This window comes from Panthera pardus, unplaced genomic scaffold (genome assembly GCF_024362965.1).
Source record: "Panthera pardus isolate Hobbes unplaced genomic scaffold, ASM2436296v1 HiC_scaffold_8, whole genome shotgun sequence".
NCBI classification, from domain to species: domain Eukaryota; kingdom Metazoa; phylum Chordata; class Mammalia; order Carnivora; family Felidae; genus Panthera; species Panthera pardus.
The window spans coordinates 156431091-156451722 of NW_026527013.1; the positions used below are offsets into that span (position 1 = coordinate 156431091).

A 20632-nucleotide genomic window follows, 5' to 3' on the forward strand; every position below is an offset into this window, starting at 1 on the left:
GTGCTTCGGCTGTAATGTAGGTTTTAGCCACTGGGAGCTGCTCGGCCATCGCTGACCCACCTTCCTCAGGGGTGCGCTCCCCACTCAGGCTTTCATCCACTGTGTGGTATCTGTGTAACGCCTAGTGCCCTCTATCTCCTCCTTATCCTGGCCCCAACAGTTCAACTTCAATAAAGCATAAAGTCCGGCCAAACCCGTCTCAGTAACGTTGCAATAGGCGGGTGAGACAGGGTGGGAGGCGCCGGAGAGGCATCCGCGATTTCCGCGGGAACCGACGACCAATCGGATTCCCGCGTAGGACGGGGTGTTTCCTCGCCTTCCCCCGCCCCTTCCCTTTCCGCCAAGAGCGCTCTCTCACCCCATTGGACGGCGTTTCTAGCGCGAGGGCTCTGTGCCTGCGCGCGCACTGGCGACGGCAGAGGCGGGGCAGCTCTCGCGTGGGGGTGGAGCTAGAAGAAGCAGCGCGCAGGCGCAATGTGCGCCGGCGGACGGGGGGAGGGATGCTGAGGGCGTGAGGGTTTTCCGTTTGTTTGGATTGTGGGCGGTACGCGCACAGCCCGGGAAAAGCGGTAAATGGCGGCGCCGAGCGCGGCCTCCCGGCCCTGTCTGCACCGAAAGGAGGTAATGGCCGCTGACAGAGGGCGCAGGTGAGTGAGGGAGGGTCGCACAGGTCCTTAGTTGGGCCCAGGGAAGGGAATACGGATCATGGCCCTGGCGCCTCTGGAAGCAGCCGTGTCCACCCGTGCAGCCAAGGGTGGGAGGCCAGGCGAGTCCCCGAGGGGCGCGCGAGCGTTGGGCTTCCTCTCGGCCCTGTCCCTCTTCTGACTGCCCCAGCCTGCTTTGACCAACCCCAGGGGTCTCTGGACATGAGGAGCTCTCCGGTACTGCCGAATCTCGGCTTCTCTTAAAGATTCTCCATCCTTTCTGTCCCTCTACTCCTGTATGAGGAACTTTGCCCCCTTAAAAGCGGATGACATCTGCAGACCTCGCAGTCCTCCCTGATGTACATTTGATTTGGATTGACTGTATCATGACACGTATTGCTTTGGGTACAGTGATCAGGTTTTCAAAGCAGTCGACACGGGCTTTAAGGGTTGAGTACTTTGAAAGGACGAGGTGGTTCCGAGACTCCCAGTGTGTCTCCGCCTCTGCCCCAGTTATATCATTTCATGGCAGGGATCACCCTGGATAACATTTTAATGCCTCGTGGTCCAGACCCAGAAGATTAACTTCGGGCTTTGGAGCCAGAACCTGCAGAAAAACATAGAATCCAGACTTAGGAATTCCTTTTGTGTCCTTTTCTCCTTTTCCTCCTCCCTTTCCATCTGTGGCCTGGAGTTCTAGATGATTATGATTACTTTGGGAAAGTCCACAATTGAGACTTTGGCCTAAAGTGGAATGCAGAAAGCAGCAGGTGTGTGGAGAATGGATAATGCTTCTGATTAAACCTAATGAGTTACTGATTGACAATTTAAGTCTAGAACTTCAAAAGAGTTAAGAATTGTGAGTCAGTTAGTGAATTGTGAGTATGGGTGAGATTGAATAGGGAGAGGCTCTTTGAGGGGGTTCCTAATGGAATGTCAACATTCAAGGGCAGGCTACACATCTTGTGAAGGAACAGGAACAGTTGGCGGAGGGAGGGACTGGAGAGAAAGTATCAGGGAAACCAAGGGAGGAGAAAGTTTGAAATGCTGCTGGTAAACTAAGGGAAGAAACTTGAGGAAACCTGCTTCACCAGTGATAGGTATCTTAAGGAAATACCCAGCATCTCCAGCTGTGATGTTGTCTTGCAGTTGGCCTGATAACATTTATTTTTACCAGAGTTTCATATATGCCATCATTGTTACTGGCTTGGTGTTTTCTAAGGTGATTCTTTTATATATATATATATATTTTAGATGTCTATTTATTCACTCATTAATTAATTTATTATTTAAGAGAGAGCAAGCACGAGCAGGGGAGAGGGGCAGAGGGAGAGAGAGCATCTCAAGCAGGCTCCACGCTCAGCACAAAGCCCCGTGCAGGGCTTGATCCCATGACCCTGGGATCATGACCCAACCCGAAATCAAGAGTCAGACACTCAACTGAGTCACTCAGTCACCCTAAAGATTTTTTTATTTTAATTTTTTTAAAGTTTATTTATTTCAAGAGAGAGAGCACAGGAAGGGCAGAGAGAGAATCCCAAGCAGGCTCCACACTGCCGGCTGAGCTGGACACGGGGCTCAATTCCACAGCTGACTCTGAGATCATGACCTGGGCCAATATCAAGAGTCAGACACTTAACCAACTGAGCCATCCAGGTGCCCCACTTTTTTTTTTTTTTTTTTTTTTTTTTTTTTAAACTAATCTCTGCACCCAACATGGGGCTCAAACTCACAAACCCGGGATCAAGAGTTGCTCACTCTGCCGACTGAGCCAGCCAGGCGCCCCTAAGGTGATTTCTTAAATAAGGTTTTTGATTTCTCCAGATCTATTGTAGCAGGTTTCTACTGAAGGTTTGGGGTCATGGGAGTATTTCTAATAAACAGAAACCCGAAGCTTAAATGGAGTTTCAAACATCACTGTCCCAAACCCTAAACTTAACCGAAGTTGGCTGCTTCCAATCTTGGGAATGTTTTGCTGACCACTTCCTCTGCCTTAAGGTCCACATGCCATCCTCCTCTTGGGTCTCTCAGCTCTTCCAGGACTCTGCTTTTCCTTCCTCTATGTATCTCTAACCTGGAGTTAAGCCAAGTGCATCCTATAAATGCATGGTATTTAACTGATTGATTCTAAGATGCAAATTCCTCATCCCCCCTCCCCCACATTTTAATATCTTTGAATCAGTGTGCATCTTTAAATAGGCTTTAAAGTTATAAACTGAAGCTGTTACCTCATCCCTTTCCCGCCGTCAGACCCTTACTGTTGTCATCTTCTTGGGAACTAAGCAGGCTGGTGAGCTCTGGGTTTATGTAAACTAGGCACAGAGATGATATATATTGGAAATGGGAATTTTAAAATTCATAAACAGAGCTGGTCTCTTTCCAAACCAATAGCAAAACCAAGAATCCTTGAAATAGACATCTCTATTAAATTACCAAAAGAATTTAGCCTTTATGTTTTAACTCTTGATCTCAAGTTATGTTGATTCTGTTTGTCGTCTGTATTTACTGTGACTTTCTGTCATACCTTCTACTTACCCAGTTCTTATTTCTAGCATCATTTTGTCACAGGAACTTAAGTTTTAAAAACCATAGGTATAAGTGGGATAGAGAGTACGTGTGTGTGTGTGTACACCTATCTCATTTATTTTGTGTTAAAGCCAGCGATTGGCTTGAACTTTTGCCATTGTATTAAATTATTTTATTCCTCACCCGGGATCATTTTAAACATATCATTTATAGCAGCCTAGATAAATAATGTAAAAGGTTTTCTGGAATAATCTTTTAATTTTTTTTTTTTTATTTTTTTAATGTCTTTATTTTTGAGAGAGAGGGACAGAGCACGAGTGGGGGAGGGGCAGAGAGAGAGACAGACAGACACACAGAGTGGGGAAGCAGGCTCCAGGCTCAAAGCTGTCAGCCCAGAACCCGATGCGGGGCTCCAACCCACAAACCGCGAGATCATGACCTGAGCCACCAAAGTCGGACACTTAACCAGCTGAGCCACCCAGGCCCCCTGGAATAATCTCTTAATTGAAATTGGTGTGTCAGAGGAATATTTCTTCTCATAAATATATTTGTGCTTCTGTGTGTATCATTTTTTCAAGATAGGTATTTTCCTCCCCTAGACAGACTAATTCATCTCAGAGGATGGTCTCAGTTGAACATACTCCATAAAAAATTATACGTTATTTCTTTATGACCAGTGTGTTACTGCTGAATACTGCTTTGATTTTAACCAGATTCAATAAAATATGCTTAATATTGGTTATTGCAGTCCCATCCTTTGTGTTCTGTCTACCCACAACTGTTCCACTCTACTCTTCTGTGCCAAATCTTGTACCTGACAGCCTTTCCCTCTGCCTTAAATCTGTAGGATACTGGGAGTGTGTGGCATGCATCCTGATCATCAGGAAGCACTAAAAAAGAACCGAGTGGTACTGGCCAAACAACTTTTGCTGAGTGAACTGTTAGAACACCTCCTAGAGAAGGACATCATCACCTTGGAAATGAGGGAGCACATTCAGGTATTTGGAAGCGAAAGAGAAACACCAAATAAATAAATTGGTCGTGGGAGTATGACAAAGGATGTAGAGCCTTACTAAGGAAATGAAAATGCCCTTCTACCCTAAAGCCTTAAACAGAAAAGACATATAATTTAAAAATAATAGGAAAGACTTCCCCCCATACATGTATTTTTCCTGTAAAAGGATTCTTGAGATTACTAGGAAGGTCATCTGGAGAGAGAAGATTATAGCTGGATAAGTAAATATGATTTCATGTTGTTTTTTTTTTTTAAATCTTAGGCCAAAGTGGGCAGTTTCAGCCAAAATGTGGAACTTCTCAACTTGCTGCCCAAGAGGGGTCCCCAGGCTTTTAATGCCTTCTGTGTGGCCCTGAGGGAGACCAAGCAGGGTCATCTGGAGGATCTGTTGCTCACTACCCTCTCTGATCTTCAGCATGCAATCCCACCGGTATGGAGCCCTAGACATGTGGTGTGTTGAGAAGGATTCGTTTGGTGGGAAAGGAATTTTTGAGATGGGGCTGGGGAGACTAGATGATGGTTCTATTCAGACAGGATCATCTCCTTAAGACCTGGTATGATGGGTCCTGGTTTCTTACAGTTGAGCTGTGACAACGACTGGAGTCTCCCCTTCCCGATGTGTGAGTCCTGTCCCCCTCACAAGCAACTCCGCCTGTCTCCAGGTGAGAATCGATGGCATAACACGTCCCACAGATTGACTTGTTTCTTGACTGGTATCTGACTTTGCCCTAGCACGATTCCTATTTATATTCATACTGGGAACAGTTTCCTCGGTGAATTTGTTAGGGACTAGCAGGAAAATTTAGATGGGGTATTGGTTGGGCCTGCTTCCTTCCATCACAGATGATTTTTCCACAGTATTTAGCCCTTAGCTCAGGTATAGGTAGGAAATTCCTACCCGAGTGGCCTGGCTCCTTAAAGCCGCTACTTTAGAATGAGCAAAGACTACATTTTGGGCCACTAGCCTGCTGACTGAGTAGCCTATTGATTAGAACAAGGCTTTTATCAGATACCCCATTCAGTACGGTATGTGGGAGGGTAATCCAGCAGTGAGCAAAAGCACATAGGGTCTCTGCCCTCCTGGATTTGACAGTTTTGGGGAGTGAGCAGAACCACTAATTATTAAAACCCCAGTTCAACAGGGTGCCTTAAGTTACAATGAAGTACTAGGATTGACACAGATTGTATACTAGTGTTTTTGGCTCTCTGTGCCACAGATGCTGTGGAACACTCCCTAGACAATGGAGATGGTCCTCCCTGCCTTCACGTGAAGCCTTGCACTCCCGAATTTTATCAAACACACTACCAGCTGGTGAGTCATGCAGAATGCAAGAGGAAGAGTTGGGAAATGGGAGACCCTTCCTGGGCATCTGAACTTAGATTGCGTATATATCTCCTTCCTGCTTTATTAGTCAGAAAGGCATTACTGATTGGTTATCTTCTCGGAGCATTTCTCTGTATTGATCTGGTGGGGTTAACAAAAATAGGATGGCTTTGTTTTCTTGAAATGTGTCGGATTTTTTAGTTGGGGAGACATAGTTTGTGTCCATAAGAAGCTCTAATTGGCCTCCCCCACACCCCCATCCCACCCCAGGCCTATAGGTTGCAGTCTCGGCCTCGTGGCCTGGCACTGGTGCTGAGCAATGTACACTTCACTGGAGAGAAAGACCTGGAATTTCGCTCTGGAGGGGATGTGGACCACAGCACTCTGGTCACCCTTTTCAAGCTCTTAGGCTACAAAGTCCATGTTCTACTTGACCAGACTGCACAGGTACATCTAATGTGTACATTGGAGGGCTGGGCAACACTTTGGGGCCAGGAACATTCACTGCTCTTCTACCTGCTGGATAGATGTTACTCAGGTGTTACTCAAATTATGGTGGGTTTTTTGTTGTTGTTGTTGTTGTTGTTGTTTTTTAATGTATATTTTTGAGAGAGAGGGAGACGCAGAATCCAAAGCAGGCTCCAGGCTCTGAGCTGTCAGCACAGAACCCAGTGCAGGTCTCAAACTCACGAGCCGTGAGATCGTGACCTGAGCCAAAGTCGGACACTTAACTGAGCCACCCAGGTGCCCCTCAAGTTCTATTTTCCTTTGTACCTTTTTACTCATTCTGTTCTGTGTCTTGCCTTGCAAGCTAGTTAAAAAAAAAAAAAAAAAAAAAAAAAAAAAGAATTCAGGCCAGCCAGCAGCTCCAGTGTTAAGCTTAGGGTCACTGTGTTCTCCTGAGCAACACCAGTCCCAGTTTGGGTTCTTACTCTTCCATGTTCAGAAACTTGGTTCGCAGTCACTCAGGATGTGAGGAGACACTGAGATTCTCCCAGCCAATCAGGAAAGATACTTCTAAGCCATGATGACACAGGACATTTACTTCTTGGTTGATATTGTTGCTTACAAGTCCAGTTATTGTTGAAAAGATTACTTTGGCAGATAAAATTCTTGCAAGTGAAAGTTTGCTAGAACTGTCCTTGGCAGTTTCCATGAATTAACATGGAAAAATTCCTTACCCTTACCAGTTGTGTGACCACAAGACAGATCTTAGAGTAGATTACTTCCGGACTAGATTCCTACAAATCGCAAGCATTTTCATTGTGTGCTATTCCCTGTTTCCCTGTTAACCCCAATTACTGAGCCGTACTGCTGACTTAGTTACCTTTAGGTTTTTCTCTTCTGGAATTGATGATAGCCTATTGGTAAATAGATATTAATTTTCATTTTTTTTCCCATTTCCATCCTTTTGCTCTTTTTAAGTTTTTATTTTAATTCCAGTTAGTTAACATACAGTGTTATGTTAGTTGCATGTATACAATATAGTAATTCAATACTTCATACATCACCCTGTGCTCATCATGACAAGTGCACTCCTTAATCCCCATCACCTATTTAACCCATCTCTCCACCCCTAATTCTTCATTTTGATTCCAGAATAATAGTACTTTCTCAAATTTGCTTTTGGTAACATCAGTGGTAAAATCACAGTTTCTAGGAAATTCACTTTGACTTGTTGAGATAGGAAATCTTTGTTTTGTCTTCAGCATTGTCTGTGGTCTTCATTTCTGTTTCTCAGCTATCTTCAATGAGAATGATTGTATACATGCTGTACTTTTGGTAAGGCCAATTTCAACAGTAGATACCTTAGTGTTGTTATTTACCTGCTCTTTTCACCACCTTTGCAATAATAGCCCATACAGAGAAGTAAACCCATCCATGCTTCAAAGCCATGGCTGGAACAGCTTCTGTAGTAATCAAGTGATATTCAAGTAGGTTATATGCTCGGGGCACCTAGCTGGCTCAGTCAGTAGAGGCTGTGACTCTTGATCAAGTGGGTTATATGCTTTCCTAAGAGGTCTACTGAGCGTGAAGGGAATGAGGGTAGGACATCAGCTGTAATTCCTACCAAGAGACCACTTAGAAGGCCACTTAACAAAATGAATGTTTATTTATGTTTCTCTAGAGCTTTTTGTCTAGCCTTTTTTTTTTCTTTTTTAAATATTCTGAGAGAGAGCACATGCACATGTAAGGGAGGAGCAGAGGGGAGAGAAAGAATCCCAAGCAGGCTCCATGCTGTTCAGCACAGAGCCCAAGGAGGGGTTCGAACTCATGAACCATGAGATCATGACCTGAGCCAAAATCAAGGGTCAGATGCTTAACCGACTGAGCCATCCAGGTGCCCCTCTAGCCATTCCTTTTACTAGGAAGTTATTATGTCATAGTTTTCCAAATTGTATGCAGTTGATAAGGGATTTTATATGCTTGATAATTAAAAATACAGTGCTGGGGTGCCTGGGTGACTCAGTTAAGCATCTGACTTTGGCTCAGGCCATGATCTCATGGTTTGTGAGTTCGAGCCCCACGTCAGGCTCTGCTGTCAGCACTGAGCCCACTTCTGATCCTCTGTCTCCCCCTGTCTCTACCCCTCCCCAGCTTGTTCTTTGTCTCTCAAAATAAAAATAAATAAATAAATAAATAAATACAGTCCTGAGTCACCAAGTCAGCTATATACTACTGTTTTTCAGAGGCATTCAGCAGATTTGGTGTACCCATGAACCCACTTCACAAATACCATTCCCATTTATGCTAAAACTGATGTAGATTCAAGTACCTATTAGATTCTAATTCTCTGGTTACATTGTCCTAGGGGCTCCTGGCTGGCTCAGTTGGGAAAGCATATGATTCTTGATCTTGGTGTTGTAAGTTCAAGCCCCATGTTGGGCATAGAACTTACTTTAAAAATTAATCAGAGGCACGTGGGTGGCTCAGTTGGTTAAGCATCCTACTCTTGATCTCAGTTCGTGTCTTGATCACAGGGTTGTGAGTTCAAGCCCCACGGTGGGCTCCACACTGGCCATGGAGCCGACTTTTAAAAAAATAAAAATAAATAAATATTAATTTTGAACACTTTACAATAGCTGAGGCGGAACTATGTTTGCTTCTATAAATTTACTAGAAATTTTTTTTAATGTGATTCTTGAGTTCACAGGACCTCAGATGAGGTAGTCTTGACATCAGCAAAAAAAGAAGTACTTCCCTTATATTCTTAAGGACCAAGCAAGAGTAGACAAGTCTTCTACAGTAGTTAAGATAAAGAAACCATCCCCTCAGTAGATGTGGTCAGAAAGATAAATGGATTGTGTGAGACTTGAGCTGGCCTTGAAAGATAGAAGCCCCTGAAGCACAGAGGAGTGGGGGAGGGGTCCTAGGCAGGGAGAATAGCCTATAGATAGAAATGTGTCTGTGATGTTAGGGAAATAATGGGTAAAGCAAATGTGCCATGGCAAAAAAGTGCCAAAAATAAGATTGGAGATAAAGGGACTAGAATCCCAGGCCCTTGAACTTCCTTGTTTTACAAAACCGTTAGTAATTTTTTTAACAGAAAGGTGATACATTCACAGTGATGATTCGGGCTACCATTGGGAAGAGTGAAGTAGAGACCAGTGGCAGGGAATCCAGTTTGGAGTTAATATACTGGGAGTACAAGATGTTGGGATCCTGGACAGAATAGTAGACCAAGAGGGAAAGAATGTGTGTGGAAAATAGCGTAATGGCATGACTGTACTGTTAGTGCTCGGTGGTTAAATGACTGCATATAGAAAAAGATAGAAAAATTAAGTAAGGATTTGAGGGTCTCAGAGAAATCAAGACCAAACATTTGGGCATTACCTGTGCAGGAGAAATACTTTAAGTGATAAGAATATGAAATCTTTGAGAAGGAGGTTAGAGTCAGAAGACCAAAAGGCATAGAACTAAACCTTGGGGGATAGCCCTCCTTGTAGCCTGGTCCTTAGCTCTGGAGACTCAGAAACAGGAGGACGTTGCACAGTCAAGTTTCCAACAGTGGCCAATCAATCAAACTCTCAGTACAGCTAAAACCAGTTAGTTACAGTGGTTGTGATAATTTGGTTCTTTGGGCATCTGCACAGAATATTTTATTCCTGGTAGGACTTCTCAAGAGACTCAACTCTTTTCTCATGTAATTATTTGGCAAGCAAAGAGAACCAAAAAAAATTAAGATCTTTTTTTCTCCCTATTATACCTTTTTGACTTTAGAAATAATTGCATTTAAAAATTTGAAATAGTATAGTCTTAGAGAATCCTCTCCACTACATGGTGCTGGACAGTACACTGGTATTCTCACTGCTCGTGGAGGTTTTCAGTTTTCCTCCTGGTCATCAAAGTCTTCTGTCACTGCACCTCCCATGAGGCTACTAGTTCTAGAATTAGTTATCATATATTAGGAAATGAGATACATTTTATTTTTATTTATTTTTTTAATTTTTTTTTAATGTTTATTTATTTCTGAGACAGAGAGAGACAGAGCATGAATGGGGGAAGGGCAGAAAGAGAGGGAGACACAGAATCAGAAGCAGGTTCCAGACTCTGAACTGTCAGCACAGAGTCTGACGCGGGGCTCGAACTCACAAACTGTGAGATCATGACCTGAGCCAAAGTCGGTTGTTCAACCGACTGAGCCACCCAGGCACCCCAAGGAAATGAGATACATTTTAAAGTGGCAGATTTCCTTTTCCCACGTGGTATTTATTTTTTAAAAATTTTTTGTAACGTTTTATTTATTTTTAAGACAGAGACAGAGCATGAGTGGGTATGGGGCAGAGAGAGAGGGAGACAGAATCTGAAGCAGACTCCAGGCTCTGAGCTGTCAGCACAGAGCCCAACACGGGGCTCGAACTCACGAGTTGTGAGATCATGACCTGAGCCGAAGTCAGACGCTCAACCGACTGAGTCACCCAGGTACCCCACCCCCCGCTATGTGGTATTGATTTTTAACTTACATTTGGGTCACAGACTGCTTTGAAAATGTAAGGACATGCTATGGCTCATTCCTGGAAAATGCAGCTAGCCGTAAAGTTTTGCATATCATTTCTGAGGGTTTATAGGTTATTCTCTTGTGTCCCCCAACCTCTGGTTAAGAACTCTGCTATTTTTAGAAGTACTGTAATTTTATCAGGAATAAATCTAGAGATCCTATTTTAAGCTTTGCTGCTTTCAGAAAATTTTACCCAAATGATATAACCCCCATTTATCCATTTAGTACTATTAAATTCAATTACTAAGTGTGTGTTTTTACTTTGGGCTCTGTTGTCCACTATTTACTGACCTAATAGTCTCACTTAAGTTCAAAATGCTCTTGAGTAGGTGCCAAACATACATTTTTACAGCCTTCTTCCAGCAAAATGAACTTCAACTACTCTATGTTACAATTCTATTATGGTCGACTCAAGAAAAACATTCATACTCATGTATTCTCTTAAGATTATATATTCTAGAAATAAATGAATTTTGGATATCTTTTTATTACCGTAAGATTTCCAATATTATGATTGGCTTCTCTTTGCCCAGAAAATGAACATACTTTTCAATAAAGCCAAGTTCTTCATATCCAGTTTAAGTTGCAGCCTTTCAAGGCTTTTGTATAATTGTCTCCATTATCTGCAAACGGAAGTATTCTGAACAAATAGATTAGTAGTTCTCAAACTTTAGCATGTCAGAATCACCTGGAGTTTGCTAGGACCCAAGACTTTGCCTTTCTTACAACTTTCCAGAACTTGTAAGAAATATATTATACAAGTGTGCTTTTTATTGGGGGCTGTACATGGTAACTAATGTGCCTAGATAGCATATTCATTTTCATTATATTAAAATTCATAGTCAAAATGAACTTGCTTTCTCCCTGCTCATCTCAAATAGGAGGGACCATTCAGACTTCTCTAGTTGTAGAGGGAGACCTAGATTTAATAGTTTAAATTGGATTATTAAACTATTTTGTATAGCTTGCCATTGGATGGGCCAAGTGTTTAAAGAGTGATACTCACATGTGGCAACCTGGTACATGACAAATAAGGTTCTTAAGTTGGACTACAAGGTTGACCAGTAGTAGGTTTCTTTGAGAAAATGACATCGCTACTCTTTGTAAGATATGCACATTATAATAATGGCAGATCTTTGCAGTAGGTGCCAGTTGTAATTCTAAATCCTTTCTATGCAGTATCTCATTTAATCTTTATACAAACTTGGAAAAAATTTACTCTTAATTACCCTCTTACAAAATGAGTATTAGAGCTTTGAGGGGCGAAATAATTGATTCTAATTTATGAACTCAGGGATCAAAGCTAGGTCTGTCTGATCCTGTAGCCCATGTATGTAGCCATGGCCCTGTGCTTAATTATCTTTACAGCACACTCTTCCCTGAAGTGAGCATTTTGTACAGATATCGTCATTGTTTCTGGGAACTTAAAATCTCAGACAGAAAATCGCATAAAAGTGCTAGTATTCTTTATTGTCATGATCCCATTAGCCCTTAGTGAGAACAGCTTATTTCCTTATGGCTGGGTAAATATTTGATTCACTCATAACTCACCTGGTGGTCCTCCTTGTGTCATTTTTATACAAGGGCATTTGCTAGAAGATTTGGTTGATGACTGGGGAGTGGATAAAGTTAACTATCTCATGATTAGCTTCATTAGTAACTTGCTTTAGTCCAGGAGTTCTTAACGTATCTCAGTGAGTCTGAATTTTGTGAAATTATATTCAGAATTGTGTGTCTGAAGTCATGCATTTTTGTGATGAGTCCATAGCTTTTTTTTAGCCTCTCATAGGGTCTCTGACATCTGTTATCGTTGGCCACATAATATATAGAACGCATCAGGTCTTCTAATAGCTCAGGGGTTCAGACACCAAAGAAAGATGACATTGGCGCAGACTACAGTGAACGACACTAACCAAAAGGTACTTTTCCTGCAGGAAATGCAAGAGAAACTTCAGAATTTTGCCCAGTTACCTGCCCACCGTGTCACTGACTCCTGCATAGTAGCGCTCCTCTCTCATGGCGTGGAGGGAGGCATCTACGGTGTGGATGGCAAACTGCTTCAGGTGTGTGTCATCTCGTGTCCGACAGCTGTCCGAGCTCGGTGACTTCCCCTCCTGCCTACCCATCTCTCCTGTAATGGCTGCTATGGCCAATACAGGACTCAGGAGGCCCTGCGGGCTACTTAACCTCCCTTCTCTTTCTTTCCTTTCTGGCAGCTTCAAGAGGTTTTTCGGCTCTTTGACAACGCTAGTTGCCCAAACCTACAGAACAAGCCGAAAATGTTCTTCATCCAGGCCTGCCGTGGAGGTGAGTGCTCTAGCAGACCAGCACCCGGGTGGTGGCTCCTGGGCAGCCTCCCACCAGCTCTCACTTTCCTGTTTGCTCCTCTCAGGTGCTATCGGATCCCTTGGGCACCTCCTTCTGTTCACTGCTGCCACCGCCTCTCTTGCTCTGTAAGTGTCTCCCGATGCATGGGGTGTGCTGGGACTTGGGCAGCCCATGGCTCTCAGGTTGGTCAGCTCTCTGTGCACCACCATACCCTCTTCTCAAGACTCTTTCTCAGTGCCTTGCCTTCCTTCGTGAGAACTCTGTCACCTCTGCACTATTAACTCTGCTGCGCTTTCTTTTGTTACTCACTGCAGTTGAGGCACTTCTGTCTGTCTCTTCTGTCTCTCTTCCACTTCCTCTTTTCCTTCCTGCATCCCTCTTCCCCTCTCGTCTTTTCACCTGCGCTCCATCGTTGCCTCTTCGTCATCCTTGTACCAGGCAGGGTTGCAGTGCAGAAGCCCCAGGTCGGGCTTTGTCTCTTACTTGTCCCTGAGACACTTCTGTCCCTCTTCTTTCTCGCCTGCAGCCAGGACTCCAGGACTAGGCTCCGAAGACATGCGGGCATACTCTTCATCCTGGAGGGCAACTCTAACTTTGGAGTCACATTTTGACTTTACCACTGACCAGTTCTGTCAAGTTAGAGAGGTTACTTGATGTCTCTCCACCTTAGTTTCCTGCATACAAAATGTAGATAATGATCAGACCTACTTCGTAAGGTTGTTGTGATCATTGAACAGAATCATACACTTGAAGGGCTTACTTAGCACAGGACCTGGCTCATAGTAAATCCACAGAAAATGCCAGCCATGACCATTATTACATGGTTAGTGCCCTCAAGGGGCTTATAGTTTGGCTTAAAGGTCACTTTGTCCTAACATACAAATAATTTTTTTTATCTGTTGTGTATTCAACAGATGTAAATGGTTAATACTGTTAATAATGTCATAATATCACCAAAGGAGATAATTTTATTAAGGTTCTACAACGTGACTACACTAGGCACTGTCACAAAGGCAAAAGAAAATGTGTGGGCTCTCTAACTGCTCCTCTTTAAAAAAAAAAGAAGAAAAAATGTGGTGTCTCTCTAAATAGCCTACCGATGACTAGAAAGAGAAAGCAAATGTACGTGAAGTAGCTTGAGAATAATTCAGAGGCCTCAAGCAAGGGTGAAATTAGTGAGATGCAAACCATATGTGTGAAGGAGTAAGCAGTAGGGAATAGATCGTTTTAAGTTGGCTTAGTTTGAACACATTTGGTAGAGACTTAATTTAGTAAGGCTTAATTTGGACCCAAAATGATAAAATCTGCATAGGTGTGGAGTAGTAAATAGGGGCTTCCAGACGAAACAGGAATACAAGACCACAAGCACACCAGGACTAAAAGGACAGCCCCCACTCTTCCCCAGATGTTGTGCTGGGCTGGAAGTCTGCCCGGATCTGATTTAGAGACTGGGTATCTATGTGGGTGTGTAGTAAGATAAGGTAGGCCGCTGATGATAAATCTTTAGTCAAACAGATTTTGGACTTCAACAGATCGTTGTGTGGAGCTGTTGGTAGCTTAAATAATGTGATGAATTCTTTTCCAGGACGATTACCGTGCTAGGGAACTGCACTGAGGAAAGAGTACGTGAGGACAGGAACTTAGTGTCTGTTCAGCTGGATGCCCAGCCCCAGAGCACTGCCTGATAGATGGTAGTACTTAATAAATATTGAATGAAGGGATGAAAATTAATCTCCTTAAAAAAATAGCAATAATACAGAAAACAGATGGGATATTGTGTTATTGGAAGAAGCAATAACACTTATTGATTAATAGATCTGAGACACCAAGGGAGGAAAGAAGCTTCTTTTTTCTTGAGGGAACACAGTTAGCTTGGCCTATTTCCTTTAGGAGGTATTACTGGCAAACTGAAATGAAGACACTCGTGATCATTTTCTCCTCCTATATTCAGAGATCTGTGTACAGGATCAGAGCTGGATAGGGAGAAATTGCTCTTTCCTAGGGTAATCCAAACCTTCTCTCTCAGAGTAAATCCTTCAAGAGATGACCTTTGAAGATTTGAGCTCACCTGTCTTCTCCTGTACTTAGTTCGTGTAATTGATGTCTGTGAAATTACTCTCCCTTCCCCGGTTGACCGGCTCCCAAAGTGGAATGTGAGCTCCGTAAGGGCAGGAGACTCTCCTTCACTACATCCCTAGGGCTTAATGCAAAGCAGTACCTGGCACATGGCAGTTGTTCGATAACTGTTTGTTGGATCAGTGAATTTTGGTCATTTCACCATAGTTCTTCAAGCTTCACTTGCCTTTTAGCCTCTTGAGTGTTGCATGGAACAGAAAGTACTGGAAAGGAGCATACTCTCTTAGCTTAAGTGTGTTGAGCTGGGTGTCCTCGCTCTCTGTCTCTACTACTGACCTCACCCCACCCTCCTCCAAAATAAAAGTGCAACATCCAAATAAGACTATGTCTGGGCACAGATGAGGCCTGCATCAGGAGGTTGGATATACTCAGGGTATGTTGAGGAACTGCTAAAATTGAATAATGGTGTTCTTTTTCAATTATCTAGAAGAAAATAGTCAAATTACCGCAATTTTAAGTTTTTCCTCTTATAAATTTCTCTCAGATCTTCGATGCCTGCTACAATTTGGCTTATGAAATTAAAAATACCAAAATACCTTGGAAACTGAGCATGTTCAGTTTCATAACATAGATTTGAGGTGGTTTTTACATAGCCTACATGTAATCATATTGATTTATTAACTTGTTTTTTTGACACAAAGCTGCATTATCAATATTTGTGTTTTGCAATAAAAAGCACTGTGACTGGCAGGTACATTGCTAATTGAACAAGTAAATCATGGGCATATGATTTTTAGTTCTGTTTACAAGGAGTATTTGATCAGCGCTCTGTGACTTACACAGCACGGATGGAGCTCAGACCCTGGACCTTGCACATGTGCAGGTGCTTGAGCGTGGTGCCGGGCCTCTGGGTGCTCCCCCGAGGAATGGACGCGTGCTGGGGCAGGGATGGGAGTAATGGTTTTGTTGTTTTGTTTTTTAATTTCAGCAGCCAGAAGTCGGAGGCAACAGCTGGAAATGGCTCTTCCCAGTCAAGGCCATAGGGAACTCTGGCTTGCCTGTGGCAGGCCCCAGAGCAATGGGAGGAAATAACATTTGTCCATCCTGTCTGCCGTTGCTACAGATGAAACAGATCGTGGGGTTGACCAGCAAGACGGAAAGAACAGCGCGGGGTCCTCTGAGTGCGAGGAGAGCGATGACAGCAAGGAGTTGCTGAAGACCCGACTGCCCACGCGCTCGGACATGATCTGCGGCTATGCCTGCCTCAGAGGTATCCTGAGCCCCCAGCCGCAGTCCAAGGCTGCACCCTCTTAGACGTGCTCTTTCGCATGCTGGGCTCTCTGACTGGGGAGGGTACAGGGTACCACGGAAGTCTACTTTGGGACACCCAGCTGCGTGAGGTATCCCGCGACCTCCACAGTGTGGTTAATACCATCCCGGTTGCAGGCACCGCTGCCATGCGGAACACCAAGCGGGGCTCCTGGTACATTGAGGCCCTCACTCAAGTGTTCTCTGAGAGGGCTTGTGACACGCACGTGGCCGACATGCTTGTTACGGTGAGTAGCCTCTGTGCGGTGTTCCGCCTTCCTCCTCGTCCTCCCTTGCACCATCCTTCATAGCCTCCCTACCCTTCTTCTTGTGCCCGGACTGTGCAAACCCCAGATTCTCAGACTCTGGACTACTGGTTCCTGTCTTTCCAGGTGAACGCACTTATCAAGGAGCGTGAAGGCTATGCCCCCGGCACAGAGTTCCACCGGTGCAAGGAGATGTCTGAGTACTGTAGCACCCTGTGCCGGCACCTCTACCTGTTCCCGGGACACCCTCCCACGTGAGGTCGTCCTTGTCGGCCCGGAGGCACGGAGGCCACCGGGCCTTTTCTCTTCGGACACACGGTTTCTGTTCCCCCTCAGGGATTGGGAATATCCCAGGCTTGTGGCACACCACGCCCCTCATCGGCTCCTCCCTGTCTTCTAGCACCAGGGACCATAGGCCAGCGGTCTTGCTGAAGCTCCCTTCCTGTAGAGCGGGCTCTGGCTGGCCTGGCTGCCCGGAGTGTCTGGCTACTGTAGAGGCGCCTGGCGGATGATGTTGTGAACACAGGGTCTTGATGGGGAGAGGGCACGTGGGTTGCCTCGCTGCTGGTGTTTGGTTCCCGCCCTCAGGGCTTTTACAGACAGCACTTTGGTAATTGCTTTTATAAGTTGTTTTTATTAGTTAAGATGTTTCAGAGGCCATCTCCTGTCTTGTCTTTCTTTCATATCCCAACCCCGTTTCTCTCCGCCTGAGAGTTTGGAAGGTGTCCTGATTCAACAGAGGCATTTTTCATTTAGCCTCAAGAGGGCAGGCGGGACTAAACGCACACTGTGCCACTGCGTGTGTGATTGTGACCTGTGCGCCCCTTGCGGCACCACGGGGCCACCCAGTGGAAGGCCCGTGTTCTCCACTGTTGGCTCCTTGAGGCTCAAGGAACCCAGCCTCTTGGCAGAGGCTACAGCTTGGATGCCGTGTACCTAGAACTCGTTGATCTTTGCCCAGGGAGATTCCAAAGATCTTTTAATCGGTTATTCTCTCTCTCTCAGCTTTTTTACTGAAATGAGCCTCGGGGAGAGTGTTAGCAGAGGCAGATAAGAGTGGTATGCTTCCTCATACTCCATAACCTGTCCCCTTATCAACTTTTTCTTCCTCTGAAATGTCCCTTTTAAAAAGCGTCCTAGTTGTTATCTCCCTACTTCCTGTTTCTCCCCTTTTCTCCTCTCTTCCTTTCATGGCTGCCACCAAATCTGTCTAAAATACTACTTAATTGGATCATTTGGCTCCTCAAAGATGTCATGTAGTAGTTTGTTCCTGCTTTCTGTTTCAGTATCAAATCCCCTTTTGATTTTATATGGCCTGTTTCCCCTTGCCATATGTCTCCATTTTAGAGAGACTGTTGTTACATGTGTTGTTTATCATGTGTGCCATATGAAGCTTCCCTGTTCTTCAAGGCCTCTTCTTGTACTTCCATTCTTGCCCCCTCCAATCTAATCTCTATATGGCAGATTTTGGTTTGGGGTCTTGATAAATCTGATCAGGTCACTCTCCTGCTCGAATTTCTGTTACACCTCAAGTAATGTCCAAACTCCTAACCTTGGTCTGCAGGGCTCCTACTCCCCCACCCCCCCGCTTGGACCTCACAAAATGCTGATTTCCCTCTAAGTGACAGCCCAGCCCCTTCCTCAGTTTCTCAAACATTCTGAGCTCTTTCCCTGCCCTGGACCATCGCAGACACTCTTCTGGGGTCTCCTGAGCTCCACTCCTCTCAAGTCGTGGCCTAAATGCCACCTTCCCAAGACCTTTCTATCTCTAAATAATCTTCCATGTTTCCTTATTACTGTATCCTGTTAATCCCCTCATTGCACTTAGCACAATTTATAATTACGTGTTTGCTTGCTTCACTTCATTTCTGTCTCCCCAACTAGGTCATAAGCTCCCTGAGGGTGGAAACCTTGTCTCTTTTGTTCTCCAGTATGTACCCAGTGCCTGGCACAGGATAGGTCTTCAATAAATGTTTTGGGACAAAATTTCCCTTTAAAATATACACAAGTTTAGTATTTATACTCTAGATTTTTCCATGTGTTTTGTTCACTGATACTGTTGGCTCTTGAAGACAGATGCCCTCTATCTCCTGTGGTACCTGGCATAGTGCCCAGCCTGTAGTAGTTCAGGTGCTCAATAAATACCTGTTTGGTGAGCCAGGTGGTTTGGAGACTTGTTGCGGAGTTCTACCCTTGGGTCGAAATACGGAAGTATTCGGGTGATAGAACCTTTCCACTTCCCACTGCCGGGATTTTATATGCCTTCAGGTGCCAAATAAACGCTCATATTTATTACTGATGTATGCCCGACATCTCTGTTTCCACAGATAATCTTCTAAAGCCCACGTATTCTCATTTCCTTAGCCCCTTACAGCATTCCTCACCACCTTACGAGCTGGACACAGAGCCGAGCACCTTTTGTTACTCTGCTGCATGATCTTTATTACATACGCAGATGTGGGCCCATCTGAGTTGTCTTGGCCACAGGCAACTGCCCAAAATGTAGTGGCACTGGGATTTCTTATTGTCAGATGAGACCAAAGAGTCATTAAGCAAGCATTGTTGCTTCTGGATTATGTAGATTATGGGATGAAAGCTGGAGAAAGAGATTGGACTGGAATAGGAGGATGGTCACGATTATAGAATTTACATGGTCCCAAGTTGGATTTAAGGCTTTGTAGCACGGACACGGATTTTAAGAGAATTCAGGGCAGCATGAAGGAGATCTAAGCACTGGGCTCTGTAGGTTAGAAAATTCTTGGGGCGCAGTGTATCTAAAGTGTGTGCCTGGAGAGGCAAGTGTGCGAGTGCATATGGGCCCAGTGAGAGATGAGAGATTCTGCAGGAGCCTCGTGGTGGGAGGCATCAGTGGGACCTGGGGGGAAGTGGTGAGGGATATGGAGGGGAAAGAGCAAAAAGAGTTGAGCTGAAGCACCTCACCAGGGGGAGGGCGGGAGTTGGCTGAACAACAGGGAAGGGCATGAAAAGCCTGCTGACCCTGGTTGGCTGCACCCCAAGGGAAAAGGGGCCGTTCTCAAGAGAGGAAGGGATACAAAGTTTCAGAGAGGCTAGGAAATTACTGGAACAGTGGGAGTAAGCAAAGTACCCATTTTCAGCAGGGGAGAGCTTCTTTGTGGGGGTGCTACATTTGGGAATTACAGCGCAGTAGCGAGGTTTCTGACCTGGATTGCATGTCCTTCCCGCCCCGCCCTTGAATGAGTATCAGGTTGAATTTCACAGCTCCCCTCCCTTCCCCCCTGCTTACCTCTGCCAGGGATTCTCTGCTAAAATTATCCCCTCCCTGAGCTGGGGGCTGCCCTTCTCTGCAGCTCTCCTCCATCCAGCTTCCTCTTAAGGGGGAAGAGGAAATTGGGCCATGAGAGCAGAGTCGTGATATTAGGGGAGGGCAGGGCAGGCGCCTGGACCGAAGAGGGAGACAGGAGCACGTGCACCTTCACAGGCCACCCTCCCCGCGGGCGCATGAGCTGGTCATTTTCCACTTGTTTTCTCAGATGGGGAAAATGAGGCTCAGACTTCAAATAACACAAAAAAGGGAAGAAACGTAGCTTGAAGGCCATGAAGTCTACAATTAAATAGATTTTGAATGCTGGCTCAGCCTTTTGAGGTATTGGAGACCTTGGCTAAGGTACCTAGCCTCCTGGAACCTCGGTTTCCCTTAGCTGAAAATGAAAAGTGTTCTCCCTTAAAAGGTCCCCATGAGGATTAAGTATGATGTGTGGTGACACAGTATTAATGCATTACAAATACTTGAGAATTGTGAACTCTGGCAGAATGAGCTTCAGTTCAATAATATGCATTCATATTCAGTGCTTGCTATGAGGGCAAACACTGGAAGTTTTTTGCATGCATTCTCTTATTACCATAACCCTCTAAGTTACTGCCTTTCTAAAGAAACTGAGGTCAGGATGTGAAACAAAATGTTAGCTTTAATGTATGCTCTTAACTAACAGTATGACTTCTGTGACTTCCTAGCATGAGATTTTTTTTTTCCTCTTCACTTTTTTGGGTTATAGATTTTTCCCACTGGGCTGGGAAAATAAGCCTGAGACCAGAGACTATCCCATCTTTGCACTATTTTAGGTAGAGAATAGAGAACAAGTGTATCATGTTTGAGAAACCAGAAGA

At 44.6% G+C, this 20632-nt stretch overlaps 1 protein-coding gene and 1 pseudogene across 3 annotated transcripts; one reads left to right on the top strand and one right to left on the bottom strand.

Moving 5' to 3' along the window:
• Window positions 1–20632, bottom strand: part of LOC109269190 (olfactory receptor 2F1-like) — a 334098-nt pseudogene that overhangs the window by 153583 nt on the left and 159883 nt on the right.
• Window positions 518–18785, top strand: CASP2 (caspase 2). Of its 3 annotated transcripts, XM_019453047.2 has the most exons (11): window positions 519–647; window positions 4018–4168; window positions 4448–4615; window positions 4766–4847; window positions 5403–5497; window positions 5780–5956; window positions 12443–12571; window positions 12725–12815; window positions 16036–16182; window positions 16359–16468; window positions 16613–18785. In XM_019453047.2, the coding sequence occupies exons 1-11, from the start codon at window positions 574–576 to the stop codon at window positions 16742–16744; spliced, it is 1356 nt and encodes a 451-aa protein (XP_019308592.1). In that variant the 5' UTR covers window positions 519–573; the 3' UTR covers window positions 16745–18785. The 3 variants fall into 3 exon arrangements, with proteins under 3 accessions (XP_019308593.1, XP_019308592.1, XP_019308594.1); XM_019453048.2 differs by lacking the exon at window positions 5780–5956 and having other exon boundaries at window positions 518–647; XM_019453049.2 differs by lacking the exons at window positions 16359–16468; window positions 16613–18785 and adding an exon at window positions 12901–12961 and having other exon boundaries at window positions 16036–16054.